General features: G+C 47.4%; 1 protein-coding gene across 2 annotated transcripts in view; it reads right to left on the bottom strand.

Annotated features, from left to right (window-relative positions):
• The window catches only part of DENND11 (DENN domain containing 11), a 408,291-nt gene that overhangs the window by 154,690 nt on the left and 228,443 nt on the right, over window positions 1-25,158 (bottom strand). For both annotated transcript variants that reach the window (XM_030215839.1, XM_030215840.1), the window contains exons 4-6: window positions 7,796-7,952; window positions 7,101-7,239; window positions 6,575-6,706 (exon numbers count right to left, since the gene is read on the bottom strand). In XM_030215839.1, the coding sequence (XP_030071699.1) occupies window positions 6,575-6,706; window positions 7,101-7,239; window positions 7,796-7,952 (428 nt within the window). The remainder of the gene's footprint in view (window positions 1-6,574; window positions 6,707-7,100; window positions 7,240-7,795; window positions 7,953-25,158) is intronic.

Here is a 25,158-nt window from a genome sequence, read left to right on the forward strand (position 1 = left end):
GTCCTGTTACTAAGGCGCGCTGAAAAATGGCTTGCGGTAGTGTACACACGGGTTTTGAAAGTGTGCCGATCCATTTTTTAGAGCGCCTGTAAAAAAAAAAAAGGCTTTTTTTTTTTTGCTGAAAATGGACATGCGGCAAAATCAAAATTGCCACACATCCATGTTGGGTCTGAGACCTTACCGCCAGCCATTGACCCAGCGGTAAAGAAGCCAGGCGGTAATGACCTACATGTCACAAATGCCACTTGGCACGCGTCCATTACGTGCGCCCAAAAATAAAAAATATTTTTCAGACGCACGTCAAAAATGAAATTACCACAAGAGCCATGCGGTAGTCGGGTGGTAACTCCATTTTGGCGCTTACACGGCTTAGAAAAGGGACAGTGCTCCGGTTCAACTAGGTTTGGTTAACATTTGGTTTCTACGTACTAAAACCGTGCAAATCTTCGACCTCTTCTCCTTATATAAACTTGATATTTTCTGCCTCACTGAAACCTGGCTACATGATGGGGAGGAAGCTTTTCTTTTTCAATGTCTTCCCAAAGGGTTTAACACATTTCTTTCTGCTAGAGCCTCCGAAGAGGTGGAGGCGTTGCAATTTGTCTTCCTTCCTCTTTTACTGCTTCTGATCTCCCCTCTTCTGATTCTTATTTTGAGTTACTTTCGATTAGAATCACTGCTTCCTATACGACTTTACTAGTCTGTTGCCTTCCTCCTTCTCCCCCCTCTCATCCTAATTGGGATAATTTCATCCAATCTTTGGCTGATGTTTCTACCCGATTATCGAATCTGCTTGTTCTGGGAGATTTCAGTGTGCAGGTGGATGCACATTCCTCCTCTAAATGTTCACATTTCTTATCTTTTCTGACACTCATCTTACTCCTTTGATTTCCAGACTCATGCACATTGTTTGACGTACACTTGTCCTTATTCTCCAGCAGAATAATCTTACAAAGATGTTTTCATGTTCTTCTATTCAAACAGTCCTATTGCCTTGGACTGATCATTTTTTGCTGTTAACCTCCCTTATTTTTCCCATTTCAAAAAACGACTTATGATCACACAGTACTACTCAGATTGTCCCTAGATCTTCATTTATCCCACAAGATCCTACTACCTGCAAACCTCTGTTTACCTGTTTATCTCATAATTTTCTTGAACTTTCTTTAGACAACATGGTGTCAACTAGGACTGCTCTCTTGCCGCTCAGTGTAGACATCTCGACCAGGCGTCTATTACTACAGTCTCTGTTCATCGACCCCACAAAAAAGTCCATAGTATCACAGTGGACTTACCTTATTACCTTACCTTATTAAAACAATTGAATACAATAGGCTAGCTAATCAGTTTAACTATGATCTAAAAAAGGCAAAGATAAATTACTATTCTAAGATGATCAGTTCATTGAATAATCACTCAAAAATTTTGTTCAGAACTTTCTCTGAGCTCTCTGGCTCCAATTTAATGCAGAATTCTTACCGTCCTTCTGTGGACTCCCTAGCATTTTATTTCAGTGAAAATCCTTAACTTGAAGAATAAGTTTACTAACAATTCTGCAGTTATTACACCCCCATCGTTATCTAATCCACAGGTTTCTGATGCTTTAACTTGTTCTACCTACTGGGATACTTTACTGATCATTACCGTTTTTGATAAAGATCCTCAACATATGAACTTGACTACTACTCTCTTCTCTTAGACCCTTTTCCATCTTCTTGGCTTAAAATTGCTCATGGACTGAGTCCTCTTCTACTCCACATGGTACCTTCTACTCTTTCACAAAACAAAGGCAAAACCTCTCTTGTATAAACTGCAAGTTAGTTAGTGTAATACTATATTCCTGTGGACAGCAAAGTATGAGAAAGGGAAAAAGCTTCTGTGCTCAAATCTCCACCCAATATATATTAATAGGGTAAAGTGGTAAAAAACGGGTCAAAACTTCTTCATCTGCATAAAAAACCTTTTCTCTTCAAATCTTGCTGATGGACTGAAGACGAGGTGTGCTCAGTGTTACTGATTGGTCATGCACGCCTTAAAACAGCCCATGATAGCGAAACTTTGGCCACAGTCGGTGTGACTGACTCTTTTTGCACATTTGTGTCTACCACTAACCTAAAAGCTAAATGCCTTTTCATGTTTTTGGGATGGATCCATGAAAAATTAGAATTTCCTGTGGAGTTTTCAGCAAGATTTAAAGAGAAAAGGTTTTTTATGCAGAAGAAAAAAGTTTGACCCGTTTTTTTTCTCTTTACCCTATTAACATATATTGGGTGGAGATTTGGGCACAGAGGCTTTTTCCCTTTCTCATATTTTGCACTCCACAGGAATATAGTATTATCTAAGGTTCCAGGGTAGATCCAGGCAAAATGTTCATATTATAAAGAACAAAATTACAGAGCATATTCAAAAGCATGGATTAATGACACAAAGCCAACATGGATTTAGAGAAGGGAAATCTTGCCTCACCAATCTATTACATTTCTTTGAAGGGGTGAACAAACATGTGGCTAAAGGGGAGCCGGTTGATATTGTGTATCTGGATTTTCAGAAGGCATTTGACAAAGTACCTCATGAAAGACTCCAGAGGAAATTGGAGAGTCATGGGATAGGAGGTAGTGTTCTATTGTGGATTAAAAACTGGTTAAAAGATAGAAAACAGAGAGTGGGGTTAAATGGTCAGTATTCTCAATGGAGAAGGGTAGTTAGTGGGGTTCCCCAGGGCTCTGTGCTGAAACCGCTGCTTTTTAACATATTTATAAATGAACTAGAGATGGGAGTAACTAGTGAGGTAATTAAATTTGCTGATGACAGAAAGTTATTCAGAGTTGTTAAATCGCAGGAGGATTGTGAAAAATTACAAGAGGACCTTACGAGACTGGGCCTCTAAATGGCAGATGACGTTTAATGTGAGCAAGTGCAAAGTGATATATGTGGGAAAGAGGAACCCGAATCATAGCTACGTCATGCAAGGTCCCACGGACCAAGAAAGGGATCTGGGTGTCGTCATTGATGATACATTGAAACCTTCTGCTCAGTGTGCTGCTGCAGCTAGGAAAGCAAATAGAATGTTAGGTATTATTAGGAAAGGTATGGAGAACAGATGTGAGGATGTTATAATGCCTTTGTATCGCTCCATGGTGCGACCGCACCTTGAGTATTGTGTTCAATTCTGGTCACCGCATCTCAAGAAAGATATAGTAGAACTGGAAAAGGTGCAGCGAAGGGTGACAAAATTGATAGTGGGGATGGGACAACTTCCCTATGAAGAAAGACTAAGGAGGCTAGGGGCTTTTCAGCTTGGAGAAGAGACGGCTGAGGGGAGACATGATAGAGGTATATAAAATAATGAGTGGAGTGGAACAGGTGGATGTGAAGCGTCTGTTCACACTTTCCAAAAATACTAGGACTAGGGGGCATGCGATGAAACTACAGTGTAGTAAATTTAAAACAAATCAGAGAAAATTTTTCTTCACCGAACGCGTAATTAAACTCTGGAATTCGTTCCCGGAGAACGTAGTGAAGGCGGTTAGCTTGGCAGAGTTTAAAAGGGGGTTGGACGGTTTTCTCAAGGAGAAGTCCATAGACCGCTACTAAATGGGCTTGGAAAAAATCCACAATTTCGGGAATAACTTGTTCAAAATGTTTGTACGTTTGGGTAGCTTGCCAGGTGCCCTTGACCTGGATTGGCCGCTGTCGGGGACAGGATGCTGACCTCGATGGACCTTTGGTCTTTCCCAGTATGGCATTACTTATGTACTTATGAACCTCAATATGTATAAGCTGGAAGAGAGGAGGGAGAGAGGAGATATAATAGAGATATTTAAATATCTCAAGGACATTAATGTACAGAAAGTGAGCCTTTTTCAACTGAAGGAAAACTCTGCAACAAAGGGGCATACAATGAAGTTAAGAGGGAATAGACTTAGGAATAATCTAAGAAAGTATTATTTCAAGAAAAGGGTGGTGGAAGCGTGGAATGGCCTGCTGATGTAAGTTGTGGAGGCGTGGAGGCTGTTCCGGGCTGTCCAAGGTGGAGCGCATCGACACCTCCTGAACAGAGGGTGAGCGGTCCTCTCGGTGCCGATGCCTACTGAGTGCCGACTCCCTCGGCGACCCAGAGCTCTCGGTACCGACGCGGGAAGGAGACCGGTGTCGATGCTTCTTTGACTTTTTCAAATGAAGCATGTCACCGGAACTTCCCGGTACCGACAAGGAGGACGTAGAATCCAACCGTCGCTTCCTCGGGGCCGAGGCCGAAGAAGGTCGGTCTCGGGGGGGGGGGGGGGGGGGGGGGGGGGGCTGTACCGCAGGAGCCCTCAGGGTAGGGGGAGACCCACCCGAAGGCTCACCGCCACCAGCAGGGGAATGGACAGCCCTCACCTGCACTCCGGTCGAAGCACCACCGTCCGACGACATCAGCACTAGTGGAGGTCCCGGTACCACCGACGCAGCCTTCCGATGTCTCGGCCCCGACGATGCAGAGGGTCGATGCCTCGATGCAATCGATACAGTCGCCACCGAGGTCGGAGGTCTTGACGCTGTCGACGTCGATGCACTCGATACTCCCGGTGCTGTTGCCGACGAAGAGCCCGAGAACAACACGTTCCACTGGGCCAATCTCGCTACCTGAGTCCTTTTTTGTAAAAGGGCGCAAAGACTACAGGCCTGCGGGCGGTGCCCAGCCCCCAGATACTGAAGACACGACGCGTGCCTATCAGTGAGCGAGATTACCCGGGCACACTGGGTGCACTTCTTGAAGCCGCTGGGAGACTTCGATGACATGGGCGGAAAAATCACGCCGGCGAAATCAAAACTCGTAATTGCGGTAAGGCAGCAAAAAGAGGGGGAGAAAAAACTCAACCCGAGGCCTCAAAAGGGCCTACCCCGAAAACGAAAGAAAACTTAACGGGGCAAAAAACTGGAAATACGGGAAGGGGAAAAGACCGAAAGGCCTTTCTCCGAAATCCCCCTTTTTTTTAAAGCAAAAAGTCAAAAAGACGCGCGAGGGTCAATTTAAGGGGCGCGAACGGCGCAAACACGACCGTACCGAGCGCGGACAAAAGACTGACGAACACGAGCCGGTTCGGGCGGGAAGACGACCGTGCATGCGCGGTGCGCATGGGCGCGCGAGGACTAGCAAAGGCCTTTGCTAGTGAAGTTTCCGATTGGAGGGGCTGCCGTGGACGTCACCCATCAGTGAGAACAAGCAGCCTGCTTGTCCTCGGAGAATACTACCATATACCATCTCCTATCAGCATCTAACTCCTAAATATTCTTTCAATTATTATTTATTTGGATTTTGCTCACACCGTTTTCAGTAATAGCGCAAGGTGAGTTACATTCAGGTACACTGGATATTTCTCTGTCCCAGGAGGGCTCACAATCTAAGTTTGTACCTGAGGCAATGGAGGGTTAAGTGACTTGCCCAAGATCACAAGGAGCATCAGTGGGATTTGAACTGGCCTCCTCTGAATTTCAAGACCGGTGCTCTAACCACTAGGCCACTCCATTACACTTATCTTTTGTTTCTAGCCCAGCTCTCAGGCCTGTCTGTGCCAATACCCCTTAACCTTTGGGACTATCTCCCCAAGAAGGGGTGAGGGGGGCTGCAAGATAAATGATCCTACTTTTTGAAAGCAGGTAAAAACCTGCCTGGCCAAGCAATCATCTCAGTTTAGATGGATGGAAGCAGGGAAGACAAGGATTTGTCATTATGCAGCATCCAGGCCTTTAAGATCCACTATTCAAGGAGTAGAAGGGATTTTTTAACAGTGTTATTCAAAAGTTTGCTTTTTAGGTATTTAGATACTGATCATGTCAATGCAACCAAATTTGGCAGAGGATACTTTTTCATCTGGCGGAAGCTTACTGTTCAACTCAATTCTCCAGTCTTCTCTGAACTAGAGGCTTCAAACTGAGACCCATTTTCTTTCTCTACCAAATACATACACTCTTTTTCTGACTCTCTGTCAACAAAGCTCAAGGGCAGTTACTTATGGAAGCAGATATTAAGCGAGGGACTCCTAGCTTTTCTCTTGGGCAATTTATAAAGCATGCTCAAGAACCCAACATAAGAATAGCCACACTGGGTCAGACCAATAGTCTATCTATCCCCAGTATCCTGCTTCCAACAATGGCCAATCCAGGTCACAAGTACCTAACAGAAACCCAAATAGTAGTAACATTCAATGGTACCAATCCCAGAGCAAGCAGTGGTTTCCCCCATGATTATTTCAATAACAGACAATGGACTTTTGCTCCAGAAACTTGTCCAAACCTTTTTTAAACCCAGATACACTAACTGCGGATACCACATCCTCCAGTAACGAGTTCCATAGCTTAACAATTCTTTGAGTGAAAAAATATTTTATGAGAAAAAAAAATTGTATGTTTATCCCAAACCCTAAAACAGAAAGAACTGTATATCTCAATACTTTACAATAAAAATATGAACATATAATGCATTTCACTGTAATTGAGTCAATAGCAAAAGGTCAAGTGTAAAGAGATAAAAAAGGTAGGTGTAAGGTCATGGCCACCTAGGAAAATTCAGGGCAGAAACAGGAATACTCACAAGCTACATACGAGACCTCCGTGTCCAAAGTTTCTATATCTGCTACATTCACATAGAAGAAAGGCTTAGACTCCGGAACTGATCCTCCAATTCCAGGCAGTGAGACATTAGCCAGACAGCAACAGCAATACACTGGAAACAGAAGAGAAAGAAGGGAAAAGAAAACATAAGCAAAGAACAAAGAACAGTAATACAATGAGAATGTATCACTGAGTGAGGAGGAATAACACTTTAGAAAGATATTTTCAAAGGACAGACAACTAAGTATTGCCTTTCAGGCCTTCATTACACAGACAAGTAACAGCTTTTGGTGGTAATATTTCAATGGGTACAGCAGACATGATATTTGTCTTAACTTTTCTGATCCAGGAGATTTCCAATCCCCAGGCCCTCCTCGCCCATCTAACAAAGTAGAAAGTATGCCCCAGGTGATTCAAATCACTCTGTCATTCAACAGAAAAGAATATCTTCTTTCAATATACAGTATCGCCCTCCCTCTCTGGTGCAGCCCACTGTCCTCAATTACCTCGGTAACACACGACACCAACAGGAGGTGGAGAGAAGATCAAGATACGTTTGCGTAGAAGAGCAAACTTCCAGAGAACTAGGATCTGTTCCCCAAAGAACTTAATGAATTGAGACATACAGCCAGCAGGATGTGTAATCTAAGGGAGGAGATTATCATTACACACACGGTTTCCAAAAAGATATACATGTGCACCTAACACAGAAAACCAGAACACTGGTATAGCTAGTACGGTATCAAAATACAGAGAATGTTATCAAGTTTAATTCTACATATCTCCACCCAGATCTTCAGCAGATACATTCACTACCAAGGACACATATCAAAGCCACCCATACACTGCCACAGGTAGAGCACCCTAAAGTTTTAAGTACACCTGCCCCCTTCCAAGTACTGCAACCCAAAGCTTTGTGCATACTATCCCAGATCTGCAGGCACATAAATATAATCACACCATCTCAGCTCCACAAAGAACAAAGAAGATCTATATAGATATAGCTGGAGAGAAGTCCTTGAGGTAAAGACACACAATATGCCATCCTAAATACTTTTTTCTTTCCTTTCCTAGAAAATATATTATAAATAATTTATGAAGTCTAATATTTTATGAAATTGTCTCCATGTTTGATGATGTGTTTAACAATAATGAGCATGCTGGGCTCAAGCAGATGCCACTCGTCCTGTATAGCTCTCACCTTCATCTCTGGGTACATATATCTGTGGATAGAGGGCAGCCAATGTACTGGCGGCTGTTGATAGGCAGATACACCTTTGCCAGCAGGAAGTACTCCTTTCTTATCTTCAAAGAAGGCCTCTAGATGTGAATAATGCCCCGGGATTTCCAGCTGGTGCCTGTAATGCAGGGAAAATAAACTAAAACAAGATGCTTTATTGCAATACTATGACAGCCCTGCTCAAAATAAATATGCGAGACAATCTTCTGCTGCCACTGTCTACGACTCTTTTAAACACCAGCTGCAGCAGTTACATAAATCCAGATATTCAGTGGGACTGAATAGCCAGAATAGCAGCCACCAGCATTATCCAGACAGTGGTGACATTCAATGCAGATAAAACACTATTACTCACCTGCAGCAGGTGTTCTCCGAGGACAGCATACAAAATTCTCTCACATGTGGGTGATGTCATCCAACAGAACCCGATACATATGCTGCCTAGTGCGTATATCTTAAATAAAGTTCTAGCAGTGTCCCACCAGGCATACACTGGTGCCTTCCAGCCCAACATGCAAACGCGGATCCCTCAGTCAAAGTAACATAGCTGTAGAAGACAACTCCTAGGAGAGGTGGGAGGGTATGTGAGAACACTTGGCCTGCTGTCCTCAGAGAACATCTGCTACAGGTGAGTAACTTTGCTTTCTCAAACAGGCCAGAGGTATTCTCACTTGTGGGAATCACTAGCTACCAGGCTCACCAAAAACAACAATGCTAATATAATAGGGACTCAAAACGTTGAGGCCTTGAAGTCAATTAACCTGAAACTATATACAAACTGGTTGTGAAAGTTCAACCTGGAACAGAAGACTGGGGCTAGGAGGGTGGAGTTGAACTCCAAACAACAAAGAACTGTCTGACTAAACCAGCTGTCACGTCAGGTACCCTGCACAAGGCAATAGTGTGATATGAATGTGTGGACTGAAGACCAGATCACAGCTTTGCAAATCTCCTCGATGAAGGCTCATCTCAAGTGGGCTACTGATGTAGCCATGGCTCTGACATTATAAGCAGTGTCATGAACCCCAAGAGCCAGCCCAACCTTGGCATAAAAGTGAAGGAGATACAATCTGCTAGCCAAACAGAAAGCGTGCATTTGCTGATAGCTACCCCCAAGATCTTTGGATAAAAAGAAACAAAAAGCTGGGTGGACTGTCTATGGCAGTGATGGGCAACCTTTTGAGCTTGGTGTGTCAAAATTCGCCAAAAAACTGAGCATAACTCGAGTGGTGTGTCACTTCGAGAAAAAAAAAACATAATTTCGCGATATTTATAGTTTAAATAACAAAAATGTATAATTGTAATATATAACTGTATTTAATAAACCAAAAACTAATTATTTAACTTACCTGCTTAGTGACTTCTTTGTTCATCTGTCAGTCGGTTTCTTTTGTTGGTCTTGATATTATGTGGGGTGCCGTGAACTAAGATAAGTGAGGGGGAGGGGGAATTCTTTAACTAATCTGCCTATTAGTGACTTTTTTGTTGCTGAATTTCATTGGCTAAATCTTCAATTGAAGGTTGGTATTTTGTACACTTCAAGCCCAAGCAAGCGCTACTAACTTCATCTTTCAATCTATTTCTTTTGTTGGTTTTGATATTATTTAACGCTGAGAATAAGGTTTCACAAAAGTACGTAGAGGGAAAAATTGTGAGTAAATCCATTGCTATATTTTTCAGGGTGCTAAAAGTGTCTGGTAATCGGATCCAGGCACTCCAAATTTCCTGGTAACTCAGATATTCTCTTAATAATTGCATCTTTATTCTGCATATCGTGAAATACAACTGGTGCACATCTTAGGAGAGTTTCTTTAATAAATCCTCCCTCACTGAGTGCTTTTCCATGCTGAGCTATGGAGTGAGCAATGCTCAAACTTGCAGATGTTAAATTTGTAGAACCTTTTACAAATGTAAGGATGGAATTAGATTGGCTCTTATAAAAGTGTAGCTGCCTGGAAATGTATTCCTTCCTTTCATCCTCACTTTTTTTCAAGAGCTGGGAATGATTAGTTTCAAAATGTCTATTTATATTCCACGTTCTGCTTACTACCGTTTCAGCAAAATGATCTGCCATTTTTTTCTATAATGCCATACATCTCGGTCCATGTCTCTTGAAAGGGTCGGCTACTGCTACTACCACTTCCTTTGCTTAACCTTGGTTTTTTATTTTTTGGGTTCTCCATCAGGGGGGCAGTGACAGAAAATAGACTTATAGATAGCCTGTTAGCCCTGCAAGCAATTAGGGGTTAACTAGCCTAACTGACCACCTTATGTAAATTAAGATGGCTGCCGCTATTTCTAATGGCGGGAAACGGCACCCATAGCACATGCCCTCGCCTCTCCCAGCCTCCCCCTCACCTATCTCAGTAATGATGGTCAATTAGAAATCCACGACACCCCAGAACAGTAGATTGGATGATGGTTGCTGTGGTTATGTGGTTGCTGGTAATGGAGATCACAGGGCCCTCAGCGATGCGTCCCACACGGCATTCCGCTGCTCTCTGCTCCGCCGGCCGGAAGTGAGGTCAAACGGCCGTGCAGGAGCCGGGGCAGAGGGAGCAGCAGGGAGGGAACGAGCAGAGGACTCGGAGGGAGCCAATAGAAGCGCACACGGGTAAACATGCACCGGGGGGGGGGGGGGGGGGTGCATCGGCGATCCGCCCGGGTGTCAGCAAGGAACGCCGCTGCTTCTCTGTATGCGACCACATGCGGCCGCGTGTCATTGAAAATGGCTACGCGTGCCATAGGTTCGCCATCAGGGGTCTATGGGCTTTAGTCTGCTCCAGATAGAAGACTAAGGCAGTGTATGCAGTACATGTTTGCCAGGATAGGCATGAGATTTCGGGGGAAAATGTTGGCAGAACTGACTGGTAAAGATGGAAACTCTGACACCACCTTAGGAAGAAACTTAGGGTGCGTGTGAAGAACTACTCTGTTGTGATGAAATTTCTTGTTAGGTAAATCAGCTACTAGGACCTGAAGCTCACTGACCCTGCGAGCAGAAGTTACCACCACCAAAAACACAACTTTCCCATCTGGGCCAGTACAGGGCAATGAGGATCACAGTTTCCCAATCTTGCTTGAGTTTCAGCAAAGTCTTGTCTATGAGAGGTATGGGAGGATACACATACAGAAGACCCTCCCCCTAATGAAAGAGCAAGGTATCTTGACACTAGTCTGCTACGTGATCCGAGCTTGGAAGAGAACTGCGGAACTTTGTTGAGATGAGTGGCAAAAAGATCCACCGAAGGGTTGCCCCATGCTCGGAAGATCTTGCAGGCCTTACCCATGCTGAGATACCACTCTTGAGGATGCATCACCCTGCTCAGTCTATCCACCAGGCTGTTCTCATCAGCCAGGTACATGGCCCACAGAACCATCCTGCAAAGGATAACCCACTGCCACAAACTCACTACTTCCTTACACAAGGGGTAGGGAGAGGTCATGTGATGCGGCGCGAGTAGCAGCTGTGTTTCAACGCTGCTCCGGGGTCCTTACTCCTAACCTCAATCAACAACACTAAATTTACCTCTCCTAAGGACACAGCATTCATACCCAAGCTGCAGTAAATATTATATGGATCAGTTATTACTTCCAATGCCTTCCGGTGTGTCTCGCCAAGGAACTAAAGTTGAAAAAGAAAAATCTTCACCGCCAACACCTAGCTCCAATATGGCGGAGGTGAAAAGCAATAGTGGCTGAGAATTTACTGTTAAGCAGCTGGCACAAATAACTGCAGCAGTTGGAGCGGTGTTAACTCCACGATTTGATTTGCTGACTGGTCAATTGGAAAAACTAGAAGCAGCGCTGGCTGATATGGTGAAGCGAACGGGTGAGACAGAAAAACGGATTTCGGATCTGGAAGACACGTAGGCCCGGTGTGACCCGGAGGTTTCGCGCCTAAAAGAACAGATAAAGGCCCAACAAGAAAAGCGTGAGGATATTGAAAACAGATCGAGAGGGAAGTGACGTCAGCACTGGAAGATGGCCGCTTGATCGCGGAGCTCTGTGAACTCCGGAGCAGAAAAACGACTCTCCCCTCGATAGAGCTAGCGGATCTCCCTCAAAAGCAGAAGAATTGCGAGCGGAAGGAATGGCGGCCCAAAAAAAGCTTGCCAAATTTAAATATTCAGCAGAGACTTCAAGCACAGGCAAAAGGGCGGGTCTATGGGCGGTGACGCGCGCGACCAAAAAGGCGGCCGGAGACTCTGAATCAGAACCAGACCCCGAGGAACCCACCGCAAGTGAATCTGAACTTAATAAACAAGATTTTGTCTGATGGTTTTAGGAGTTGAAACAGAACTCATCGCGACGAGACGCAGCATTCAAACAGAAGAGCTGAACTTCATGAGGAGATTAAGGAGATCAGAAACAGACTAATAGAGACGGAGGAGACTTCCGGTGATGCGGTGAGCGGAGCGGCAGCAGCTGAGCTTGGCTCTGAGGTCTCCCGCCGCTGAGCGCAATAATTAATGCAGAATCAACGCTGAAAACCGACCAAAACACTAACGTGCGGTGAACAATTTATGGAAAAGTACTTACAAAAAACCTCACCCGTGATGGCGCAGAAATCAACACGGAAAGAGAAGAGTAAGGTAGGAGGCGGCGAATCCAAAATGGCGGATGAAATTGCGATGCCGGTCCTGAGCTTCACTGACACACAATTGGAGCAGTTAACTGCGGCAGTGATTAAAGCGATGGACCCACGCTGGAACGCACTTTCGCAGCAAATGGAGGCATTTAAAAGGAGACGGATTGGGAATCCGAATGGGGGACCTGGAGACGAGAGTAACAGCGCTTGAGGATGATGACCGCTCGCAGGCCCCTGACATAGTGAGCCTTCAAAAGCAAATGGCAGCACAAGCTATGAAACTGGAGGACCTGGAGAACCGCTCCAGGAAAAACAACATTCGAATAGTGAATATCCCGGAGAGAATACCAGAGCAGAACTTAGAAGCATGGCTAGAGACATGGCTGGCAAAAAAAATTAGCGCTAATGGACTCCAGGAACCCACTGGTAATTGAGAGAGCGCACCGTGTGGGTCGAAAGGAAGAAGCCAAAAACTGCCCCAGGGTAATAGTAGCAAAGATCCACAATTTCAGACACAAAATGGAGATCATGAGGGGCTTTCGCTTACGGAGAGAGGAGCTCAGCTATGATGGACATAAAATTTTAATTTCCCGAGACTACTCGCAATCTGTCCAGGAACAGCGAAGAGGTTTTCACCCAATGTGCACCTGGCTAATTAAAAAGGACATAAAATTTGCCCTAATGTACCTGGCCCGCCCAAAAATACTACATCAGGAGAAATGGCACCACTTTACAACTGTGGCTGAGGTGAAATCCTTCTTAGCAGACAAGGGGCATGTAGTAGAGAGTTGAAGGGTTGTATGTTTGATGATTGTGCACTGCCATGTTAAATGTTAACTGTTTATAGAACACGGTTGGTTAGACAGGAATGTTACCAGATGCGCACAGAGGCGGGAGCACACATTTTGCGAGTAGCATCGCAAAATGAGAGGGGTGACAGGAGAGGGTACGGGAAGTGGACAGGGGCTGAAGGGGGGGCAGGTTAGATCAGAAGGGAGGATAGAGAAGGGGGAAGGGATAGGGACGAAGATGGGGGAGGAATGGGGTAGAGGGAAGTTAGGGGAGGGAACAGGAGGAAAGAGGCAGAGAGGATAGTTGGAAAAGAAAAAAGGGGGAGGACAGAGGGAAAGAGGCAACCTTGCACCACTCAAGGCAATGTGATGGAAGTTCAGAAATCACCAGGACAATCCGAGGATTGCAATACTCGGGGGGAGGCTGGGCTACCGAAGATAGGCCCCAGTGACAGGGAATGCTGTTGGAATCTGTACCTAGCTACATATGGTGTAAATTTAAAAAATTTGTTTCACTTCGTGGAACGTGGGAGGAATAACATCATCTATAAAAACGGCAAAAATTTTGTCGGCCTTACGCCGTCAAGGGACGGATATAGCATGTATACAAGAGACTCGCCTCTCCGAGCCGAAGCATGAAAAATTAAAAGGGTCATGGGTGGGAGGGGTCTTTTCAGCATCAGCAGATGGGTGGAGAAAAGGGGTAGCGATACTGATAGGGAGGGGGGGTGGCCGCTAAGGCAGAGTTACTCTCCCGGGTGGGCGATATGTGCTAGTGCGGCTATAGCTACAGGGGAGACAAATGGTGCTATTAGGCTTATACGGCCCTAATGTATACGATCCGAACTTTTATCAATCCCTAGTACGGCAATGTGCAGTACTTAAACACCCGCTAATAGTAATGGGAGACTTTAACTTAGTGGCGGACCCAGCACAGGATTGTTCAAGACCGAAAAGAGTAGAGCATGGTGGCCAGAGAGCGCAGGCACTACATACATTCATGCGCACCCTAAGTGTCTTGGATGCATGGCGCACACTACACCCAGGTGAGGACTTCACCCACTTGTCTAGAGCTCACGGGACCCTTTCCAGAATTGACTACATTCTGGTTAGCAGAGAGTTATTCCCAGAGATCCTACGAGCAGAGATAGGCCCAGAAGAGATATCCGACCACAGCCCAGTATGGGTGGATGTGGAGGCCCCTAGTTATTACCAAACTGGCAGGGGATGGAGGTTCCCAGGATATTTATACAAAAATAAGGATTTCTCACAATACCTTAAACAAAAATGGGAAGCCTACGCAGTATCTAATGCACAACATAAAGATAGCACTAGTCTCTACTGGATGACCGCAAAGGCAGTTTTAAGAGGCGATGTGATAGCACGAAATAAAAAGATAGCTAGAGCCACTATACAACTAGAAAGGCAATTTCAGAGAGCTAAACGACAATATGCGTGAAATCCAAACAAAAAGACCTGGGAACGGCTTAAAACGACACAAATAGCTCTTAACTCCCACATACATGAGAAAGCCACCAGGGCGATGTTTTATCACAAATACAAGTTGCATAGGTATGGCAATAAAACGGGCTCAATGATAGCGAAGTTGGTAACAAATTGGAAGCCTCACAGGGTGATTACAGCGGTGAAAGATAAGCAAGGGAAGATAAAGACCAAGAGTGAAGAGATTAAGCAGATATTTGTGCAGTACTATTCTCAACTATATCAAAAACAGCAAAAGCCTAGAAAGCCATCATTGAATGCCTACTTGCAGGGGGTGGGCATTACGTGCCTGACAGACCAGGAGATGGTAAAATTATGTATCATACCTGATAATTTTCTTTCCATTAATCATAGCTGATCAATCCATAGACTGGTGAGTTGTGTCCATCTACCAGCAGGTGGAGATAGAGAGCAAACTTTTGCCTCCCTATATGTGGTCATGTGCTGCCGGAAACTCCTCAGTATGTCGATATCAAAGCTCCATCCGCAGGACTCAGCACTTAGAGAATTACACCCACAAAGGGACACTCTGCCCAGCTCACCACCGCCGAAACAGGGGAGGGGAATTAACCCAGCTCATCCCCACACAAGTGGGGGAGGGGAATCTGTCCAGCTCATCCCCGCGAAGCGGGGGAGGGACACCACCCCGCCGATGCGGGGGGATCTGGCTTATCCTGCAACCGCAACAGCGGGAGGAGCTGACTGACCCTAACACCGCCGAAGCAGGAGGGGTACAAAGCTGCCCTACAGCCGCACGAAGCGGGAGGGAGTGCCGGCAGAATTTAAGTCTCAATCCAGCCCCGTAAAACGGAGGGGAGAGGAATGCAGCAGCTCACTGTAACACAAACTCGTCTCAACTCTTGAAGAATCCAAGTGAAAAAACTTGAACACGAAGTCCTCCTGAAGTAACTGAAGACTAAACTTGAACCTAAAATTCAACCAGAATATAAACAGTACAGATATCTGGGAGGGGCTATGGATTGATCAGCTATGATTAATGGAAAGAAAATTATCAGGTATGATACATAATTTTACCTTCCATATCATCATGCTGATCAATCCATAGACTGGTGGGATGTACCGAAGCAGTACTCACCCAGGGCGGGACATTGAAATCCCTGACCTCAACACTGAAGCTCCAAACCGGGCCTCCGCCTGAGCAGCCACAGTCAAGCGGTAATGCTTGGAGAATGTATGGGCCGATGCCCAAGTTGCCGCCTTGCATATCTCTGCCAAGGAGACGGACCCGGCCTCTGCCATCGAGGCCGCCTGAGCTCTAGTGGAGTGAGCCTTCAGCTGGATAGGCGGCACCTTCCCCGCGGCCACATAAGCCGCTGCAATGGCTTCCTTGACCCATCTTGCCACTGTAGGCTTAGCAGCCTGCAGACCCTTACGAGGACCTGCAAACAGGACAAACAGATGATCCGATTTCCGGAAATCATTGGTCACTTCCAAGTATCTGATGATAACTCGTCTCACATCCAGATATTTGAGAGCAGAGAATTCCTCTGGGTAGTCCTCCCTACGAAAGGAAGGGAGACAGAGCTGCTGATTCACATGGAAGCGAGAAACAATCTTGGGCAGGAAGGAAGGCACTGTGCGAATAGTCACTCCTGCCTCAGTGAACTGCAGAAAAGGCTCTCGACATGAGAGTGCCTGGAGCTCGGAAACTCTTCTGGCTGAAGTGATAGCCACCAAAAAGACTGCTTTCAACGTCAGGTCTTTCAGAGATGCCCTCGACAAGGGTTCAAAAGGCGGCTTCTGCAAGGCTCTTAGTACCAGGTTGAGATTCCACGCAGGCACCACTGAGTGCAGAGGAGGGCGCAGGTGATTAACTCCCTTGAGAAAGCGCACCACATCTGGCTGCGAAGCCAGGGAAGCACCCTTCAGGCGGCCCCTGAAGCAAGCCAGAACCGCTACCTGGACTTTAAGGGAACTGAGCGACAGGCCTTTCTCCAGACCTTCTTGCAGGAACGCCAACACTGAAGAAATTGGAGCAGTGAAGGGAGAAAGTGAGCCCGCTTCACACCACGCTGCAAAGGTACGCCAAACCCTGGCGTAAGCCGTAGAAGTAGAGCGCTTCCTCGCTCTCAGCATAGTGGCGATGACCTTGTCTGAGAAGCCCTTCTTTCTCAGACGCTGCCGCTCAATAGCCAGGCCGTAAGACCAAAGGGGGAGGGATCCTCCATCACCACGGGACCCTGATGTAACAGGCCCTGCTCCACTGGCAGCCGCAGAGGATCGTCGTCTGAGAGCCTGATCAAGTCCGCATACCAGGGACGTCTGGGCCAATCCGGACCCACCAGGATTATCCGGCCTGGATGCTTTGCCACCCGGTCTAGCACCCTGCCCAACATGGGCCAGGGCGGGAACACAGAGAAGCTCTTGTGTCGGCCACTGTTGGAGAAGAGCATCTACTCCCAGGGATCGAGGGTCCCGTCCTCTGCTGAAAAAGCGCGGCACTTGGCAATTGGCCGATGACGCCATCAGATCTAGGCTCGGCTGGCCCCAGCGCTTCGTGATGTCCAAGAACGCCTGAGCAGATAGCTACCACTTTCCGGGCTCCAAGGTATGGCGACTGAGAAAGTCCGCCTTGACATTCATGACTCCGGCAATGTGGGCCGCTGACAGCTGTTCCAGGTTCGCTTCCGCCCACTGGCATAGATTCATGGCCTCCTTGGCTAGAGGAGCGCTCTTGGTACCTCCCTGGCGGTTGACATAGGCCACAGCCGTGGCATTGTCCGACAGGACCCGTACTGGCTTCAACGCCAGTACCGGGATGAACTCCAAAAGCGCCAACCGAATGGCTCTGAGTTCCAGGAGGTTGATAGACCACTTTGCCACTGCAGGAGACCAGAGCCCCTGCGCTGTCCTTCCCAAGCAGTGGGCTCCCCAGCCCGACAAAGAGGCGTCCGTTGTGACGACAATCCACTCCGGGGTCACCAGAGGCATTCCTGCAGACAACTTGTCTGTCTGCGTCCACCAGCTCAGCGCCTTGTGCACTGCTGGGTCCAAGGGAAGGCGCACAGCATAATCCTCCGACATCGGAGTCCAGCGCTGCAGCAGAGAGTGTTGTAGTGGTCTCATACGAGCCCTGGCCCAGGGCACTACTTCCATCGTGGCCGTCATAGAGCCCAACAGCTGCACATAGTCCCAAGCCCGAAGAGGAGAGGCTACTAGGAACTGGTCCACCTGAGCCTGAAGCTTGACAAGCCGATTGTCTGGCAGGAACACTCTGCCCACTTGGGTGTCGAATCGAACTCCCAGATACTCCAGGGACTGAGTTGGGCGCAGCTGGCTTTTCTCCCAGTTGATGATCCACCCCAGGGAGCTCAAAAGAGCAACCACCCGGTTCACAGCTTTGCCGCACTCTGCATAAGAGGGGGCTCGGATCAACCAGTCGTCCAGATAAGGATGGACTTGTACTCCTTCCTTCCTCAGGAAGGCCGCGATGACCACCATTACTTTGGAAAAGGTCCGCGGAGCAGTAGCCAACCCGAACGGGAGGGCTCTGAACTGGAAGTGTCGGCCCAGGACTGCAAAACGCAGAAAGCGTTGATGAGGAGGCCAGATGGGAATATGCAAGTACGCTTCCTTGATGTCCAAGGATGCCAGGTACTCCCCTGCCTTCACTGCCGCTATAACAGAGCGGAGAGTCTCCATGCGAAAGTGCCGAACTTTCAAGGCCCGATTGACCCCTTTGAGGTCGAGGATAGGCCATACAGAACCTCCTTTCTTTGGTACCACAAAGTAAATGGAGTAACGCCCCTTGCCAAGCTGATTTTCTGGCACCGGAACGACCGCACCCAGGCGGATCAGATTGTCCAAGGTCTGCTGCACTGCCACAGCTTTGACCGGAGACTTGCAGGGAGAGAGTACAAACCTGTCTCTTAAGGGTCGGCAGAACTCTAGCTTGTAGCCGTCTCTGATGACTTCCAGCACCCAAGCGTCTGAAGTTATTTTGGTCCACTCGCCCAGAAACGAGGACAGCCGTCCTCCAATCTGCACTGGGGCGTGGACCAAGGCCCCGTCATTGGGTACGAGACCCTGGGGGAGGACCGGAGGGAGCACCTCCGGGATGGCAGTCTCTGCGAAAGGAATGCTGCTTGGGGGAGAAGTTCCTCTTGAAGGAAGAGGGGGCAGAGGAGCCCAACCTGCCCGGGCGGTACCGACGGGCTTCCTGAAACCGTCCTCTGGAGGTACCGGGGCGAGTACTAGCCCGAGCCCTGACCTCTGGTAACTTCTTGCCCTTAGACGTGCCGAGATCGGTCACGATTTTGTCCAGCTCGACCCCAAAGAGCAGCTTGCCTTTAAAAGGCAATTTAGCCAGGCGGGATTTGGAGGCGTGGTCAGCAGACCAATGCTTCAGCCAAAGCCACCGCCGCGCAGAGATTGTCTGAGCCATGCCTTTAGCTGAGGCCCTCAAGACATCATACAGCAAGTCTGCCAAATAGGCTAAGCCCGATTCCAGGGCCGGCCAATCAGCCCTCAAGGAATGATCCGAGGGGGAAGCCCGCTGCACCATAGTCAGGCACGCCCTGGCCACATAGGAGCCGCAAACTGAGGCCTGCAAACTTAAAGCAGCCGCCTCAAAGGACGACCTTAAGGCCGCCTCCAATCTTCTGTCTTGGGCGTCCTTTAGGGCCGTGCCACCTTCCACCGGCAACGCCGTTTTCTTAGTCACCGCAGTGATTAAAGAATCCACGGTAGGCCACAGATAGGCCTCACGTTCACTTTCAGGCAAAGGATAGAGGCGGGACATAGCCCTAGCCACTTTAAGGCTCGCTTCCGGGACATCCCATTGAGCCGAAATTAAGGTGTGCATGGCATCATGCACGTGGAAGGTTCTAGGCGGGCGCTTCGTCCCCAGCATAATGGCAGAGCCAACAGGGGCTGAGGGAGAGACGTCCTCCGGAGAGGAAATCTTCAAAATGCCCATGGCCTGCACTAACAGGTTGGGCAAATCCTCTGAGCTAAAGAGCCGCGCTGCAGAGGGGTCATCCGCTCCATCCGAGCGGGGATCCGTCTCCTCCAAGGAATCCGCAAAGGACCGTTGGGAGAACTCAGATACGCTGCCCTCATCTACATCGGAGGAGACAAAGTCCTCCAAGGCCTGGGAATCAACCCGAGGGCGTTTACCTCCGGGAGCCTCAACCTCTTTACCAGACGAGGGAGCAGGGGCAGCGTTTTACATAAGGAAGGCCTGATGCAGCAGCAAACCAAACTCGGGGGAGAAACCCCCCAGACTGTGCACTTCCGCAGCCTGGGCTACAGCCCTAGACGCACCCTCAACCGGCGCTCGCAAGAGCGAGGGAGAGACATGCTGCGCATCCGATGGCGTCCGGCGCAACACTCCGCGAAGGAGCCGCGCGGGAAGAACGGCGCTTAACTTTAGCCGCTTTTGTGCCGTCGCCCAAATTAAGGGCGTTCATGGCATTAATGTCTCCCACCTCAAGGGCGGCCCAAGAAGAAGCCGTCCGAGCCGCGTGGCCGGCCAAGATGGCGGAGGCGAGCAGCGGGGGAATGGGCGTTTATGGCGGGAAAAACCGCCACACCGGAGGAATGACCGGGACACTCATCGGTCACGAAACTGTCACCCAACAAGGGCGAATCAGACTTTAAGACCCCCGCATCCCCTCTAGAAGCGCCCAAGCGATCCGGGGAGCGACTCTTTGCGCCCTCGCCCTCCGACGCCATAGGCCACGTGGAGATCAATCGGGGAACCCCCTGCCCGCTATAAAAATGTAAAAATTACCTGCTTTCCGCTCCGAGCTGTAACGACCTGGTGTCCCAGTGAGTAGCTGCAATAAACGTTTAAATAAACGTCGAAATAAACGCCCTTAAGGACGTTCAAAAAAAATTTTTTTTTTTTTTTTTTTTTTAACGGAGCCAGCGGGAGGGGGGAGAAAAGGAGGGACCTGGCGCCACCAGGTTTGCACTTGCTCAAGAAGAGCCCTCAACCCCAGGCACTCAACAAAACCTAAAAATTAGGCTTGGAGGCCTAGCCAGAGCTGCTGCTGTGTGTGACCACCACCTGCTGAGATAGAGAACATACTGAGGAGTTTCCGGCAGCACATGACCACATATAGGGAGGCAAAAGTTTGCTCTCTATCTCCACCTGCTGGTAGATGGACACAACCCACCAGTCTATGGATTGATCAGCATGATGATATGGAAACAACAGTTGAACGAACCCATCAATGGGAAAGAGCTTCAGGAGGTGGTCCGGGGATTGGCGCTGCATTCAGCGCCGGGCCCGGATGGGTTGTCGGGAGAGTTCTATAAGTTGCTGCCAGAGACCTTCCTGGGAACTTTGGGAGCCTACTATGATGGCGTTGTACAGACCATGAGTTTCCCCCGTTATGCAAATACAGTGCTCATAACTTTACTGCCGAAGCCGGGTAATTCAGAGGACCAGGCGGATGCATACCGCCCCATTTCACTACTAAATGTAGACAAACAAAATTTTAGCAAAAATAATCTAAAATACTGCCCAGGTTGATAGGAGAAGAACAGACGAGGTTCATGAGACAGAGGCAAGCAGGAGGGAATGTCCGTAAATTATTAATAGCAATGGCTCGGAGCAAGGCGGAGAATGTTACAGCACTACTCCTAAGCCTCGATGAGGAAAAAGCATTCGACAAAGTAGACTGGGAGTTCATGTTTGACACACTACACTATATGGGATTTCAAAGGGTGGTTTTACAATGCCATAAGAGCCCTCTACACAGAGCCAACAGCTGAGATCCTCACCAATGGGGTGAGAAGCGATAATTTTATGATCGGTAGGGGGACGCGTCAGGGCTGCCCCCTTTCGCCCCTGTTATTTATATTGTCCCTAGAGCCATTACTTAGAGCAATAAAATCGGAGGAGGGGATACAAGGGGTTAAGATGGGAGCTCATGACATAAGAGTATTAGTATTTGCAGATGACCTACTGATCCTGATCACAAACCCGGATAGCTCCCTCCCAAGTCTGCTGAAACTACTCGATAAGTATAGTAAGCTATCAGGCTTCACTTTAAACTTCACAAAATCAACAGCTATGATGGTGCAAGGGGAAGGGACCAAATGGCAGGGGAAACTTAGATGACCTGGGCGGAGGAAGAATTTAGGTATCTTGGGGTCCGTATACCGAAAGATTTAACACAATTATATGCACTGAATGTCACTAGGTTGATGGGAGACATGTGCTAGGTTACAGCTATGGCAGGCATACTGCTATAATAAATATGATGATTGTGCCCAGATGGCTTTATGTATTCCAGGTGCTACCATTATACCTTTCACTTAAAGATGAAAAGACATTAAATAGGGCCATCTGCAGATTCCTCTGGCAGGGGAAAAAGCCCCGGATACCCGTCGATTCTACAAACCCCAATGGAGTATGGTGGCCTAGGGCTCCTGAACATACAATATTTGACAGTGGCAAGTGACATGCGTCACATTAATGATTGGTTGAGAGACACTAGCTTTTTCTCAGCCACCACACTGGAGCAGTCAGCACTGCAAAACATGCACTTTGGTTATCTATTGCATGCATCAAGGACAAAAATTCGGAATGAGTGAGGATACAGGAATTTTCACAACAGCACGGGCGGTTTGGAGGTGAGTCTGCAGACTGCATCGGTTCTCAGCAAGGACAACACCGTACTTACCCATATGTGGGAACCCAGACTTTCAACCAGAACAGCTACATAAGGCCTACTGGAGATGGAAACAACAGGGCCTGGTATATTTGGTACAGGTGCTGATAGAAGATGGGAAAATTAAACCTTTAGTGAACTACAGACTAGATACCAGCTGTTGCCGTCGGATCTGTTTTATTATTATCAGCTGAAACATTATATATCTAGCCTACCCTGGGATTCCCTAACGGAAGATGTCCAGGAGGAATTGGCGGAAGCATTTACTATCAGATCACAACAGAAAGTACCACTTACATTCCACCACAGACATATAAAAGATACAATCCCAGAGTTGGACTATGGGAAATTAGCAGAGGTGTGGAGTGGAGAGCTGGATGGGACTATAACAGCAGAAATATTAAAAGATCATATCCTAGGGCTGAGGCGGATGATCCTAGTGGCAAGGCATTGGGAGATTCAATATCGGATGGTAATGCAAGCCCATATACCGCCAAGGAGGGCCTTCCACATGGGGCTATCCCCGGATGGAGCATGCCCAAAGTGTGGAGCAGAAGGAGCCACACTTGGGGGCACATGTTCTGGACATACCCGGCCACATGCGCATTCTGGGACAGACTGTTACAATGGATTTCACGCATTTGGCAATCAGACTGGCACCCCGGACCGGAGATGTTGTTTGGAAAATTACAAATACAAGGCCCGGTGGTTCCGGGCATGCGGGAGTTTGCGAGACATCATTGTGGCCAAGAAAACTATACTTACAGCCTGGCTGTCCTCGAAACCACCCCAAAACCAATGCTGGCGAGGGGAAATGATACAGCTCGTGAGATTTGAAAGATTAGAAACAAACCACCAACCCCCGGCCGGAGATCTGAGATTTCAACGTAGGTGAGGCCCTTTCCTGGACTCAATGACACCCGAGGATATTTATTGAATATGTAATAAGTCAAACAAAAATGGACCTCACAAAAGGACAATGAGACCTGCCTCTGAGGGGGGGGGGGGGGGGGGGAATGTTTAAATGAGGGAGCGTGTGATAAGCAGCTTAAATTTTAAGAAGAGTCTAGACTGATATAGAAGTGACTGTATTTGCGAATTAAGCATGCCTGGACACTATGTATTGTAAGCACACTGTGTTAAGTGAAAAGTTAATAATAAAAATCATTTAAACGTAGAGACGGAGGAGAGAACCGAAGCAGTAGCAGAGGAGATACGGGACCTTCGCGAGGCCCTTAAAAAAGAAAGCCAATCCAGAATAGAAATGGAATTACTGGTGGAGGATCTGGAAAATAGATCCAGACAAAACAACCTGCGATTTAAGGGAGTACCGGAGAACGACCAATTTAAAGACACAGTAAAAGTAGTGCAAGAAATTTGTGCTTTTATACTGCTGCAAGGAAATGGAGCAGGAGGTTCTCAAACCCCAGCGCAAATCATGATTGAAAGGGCACATCGCAGTTTGGGGCCCCAAAGAGGGGGACTTCCCAGAGACATTGTGGCTTGCTTTCACGAATTTGCGATCAAAGAAACTATATGGAAAAAGCCAGGACCGCACCTGGAGTATTGTGTTCAGTTCTGGTCCCCTCATCTCAAAAAAGATATAAAGGAATTGGAGAAGGTGCAGAGAAGGGCGACGAAAATGATAAAAGGGATGGGATGACTACCTTATGAGGAGAGGTTAAGACGGCTAGGACTCTTTAGCCTGGAGAAAAGGTGGCTGAGGGGTGATATGATAGAGGTCTACAAAATAATGAGTGGGGTAGAGCGGACAGATGTGAAGCGTTTGTTTACGCTTTCTAACAATAATAGAACTAGGGGGCACAAGATGAAATCAGAATGTGGTAGGTTTAAAACAAATTGGAGAAAGTTTTTCTTTACTCAGCGTGTGGTTAGACTCTGGCACTCATTGCCGGAGAAGGTAGTGACAGCAGCTGGCCTTGCTGAGTTTAAAGGGGGTCTGGACAGATTCCTGAAGGAAAAGTCCATTGATCGTTATTAAATTTTGGGTTTTTGCCAGGTTCTTGGGGCCTGGATTGGCCGCTGTCGGAGACAGAGTGCTGAGCTTGATGGACCTTTGGTCTTTTCCCAGCGTGGCAGTGCTTATGTACTTATGAGTTTGGGCGAGATCGAATGGAAAAACAGCAAGCTAAAGGTGTCTCAAGATCTATCCAGGAAAACCCTTCAGAAACGGAGGGACTTTAAAGAAATTACAGCATATCTTCAAAAAGCAGGATTGCGATATCGGTGGCTATTTCCATTCGGAATTCAGGTTACAGTGGGAAGCAGTGGCGTACCTAGGGTAGTTGACACCCGGGGCCGGTCATTTTTTAACACCCCCCTCCAAAATCCAGTACTAGGCATATCGAGAATACAAAACACTCAGGACCTATAAAGCAATTCTACCATACCATAAGCAGTCATTTCTTCGAGTCACACAAGGAAAAAGAAATCATCTTAAACACTACAGTGAGCACTAGAACATCAATTCACCTATTGTAAAACGAAACCAGACAGATAGTACAGATCGTCAATCTTGCACAGTCAATGCCAACTGAAAGTCATGTCTTTTTCACAAACACAGATACACCCTAATCCACTACAGAACAAGTAATCATAAACTTTCTATTTAGACAAAGATTAAACTGAACCCCCAAGATGCCAGACTCTGCATACAATGCAACACCACAGAAACAGAAAATGTCCCCTAGTACTGTGCAAAATATAAAGACAGCAGATGTAAATTTGAAAAAAACTAACAAATACCAATCACCACTTTACAAATTAACAAAT

The sequence above is a fragment of the Microcaecilia unicolor genome, chromosome 10 (assembly GCF_901765095.1).
Source record: "Microcaecilia unicolor chromosome 10, aMicUni1.1, whole genome shotgun sequence".
NCBI lineage: Eukaryota > Metazoa > Chordata > Amphibia > Gymnophiona > Siphonopidae > Microcaecilia > Microcaecilia unicolor.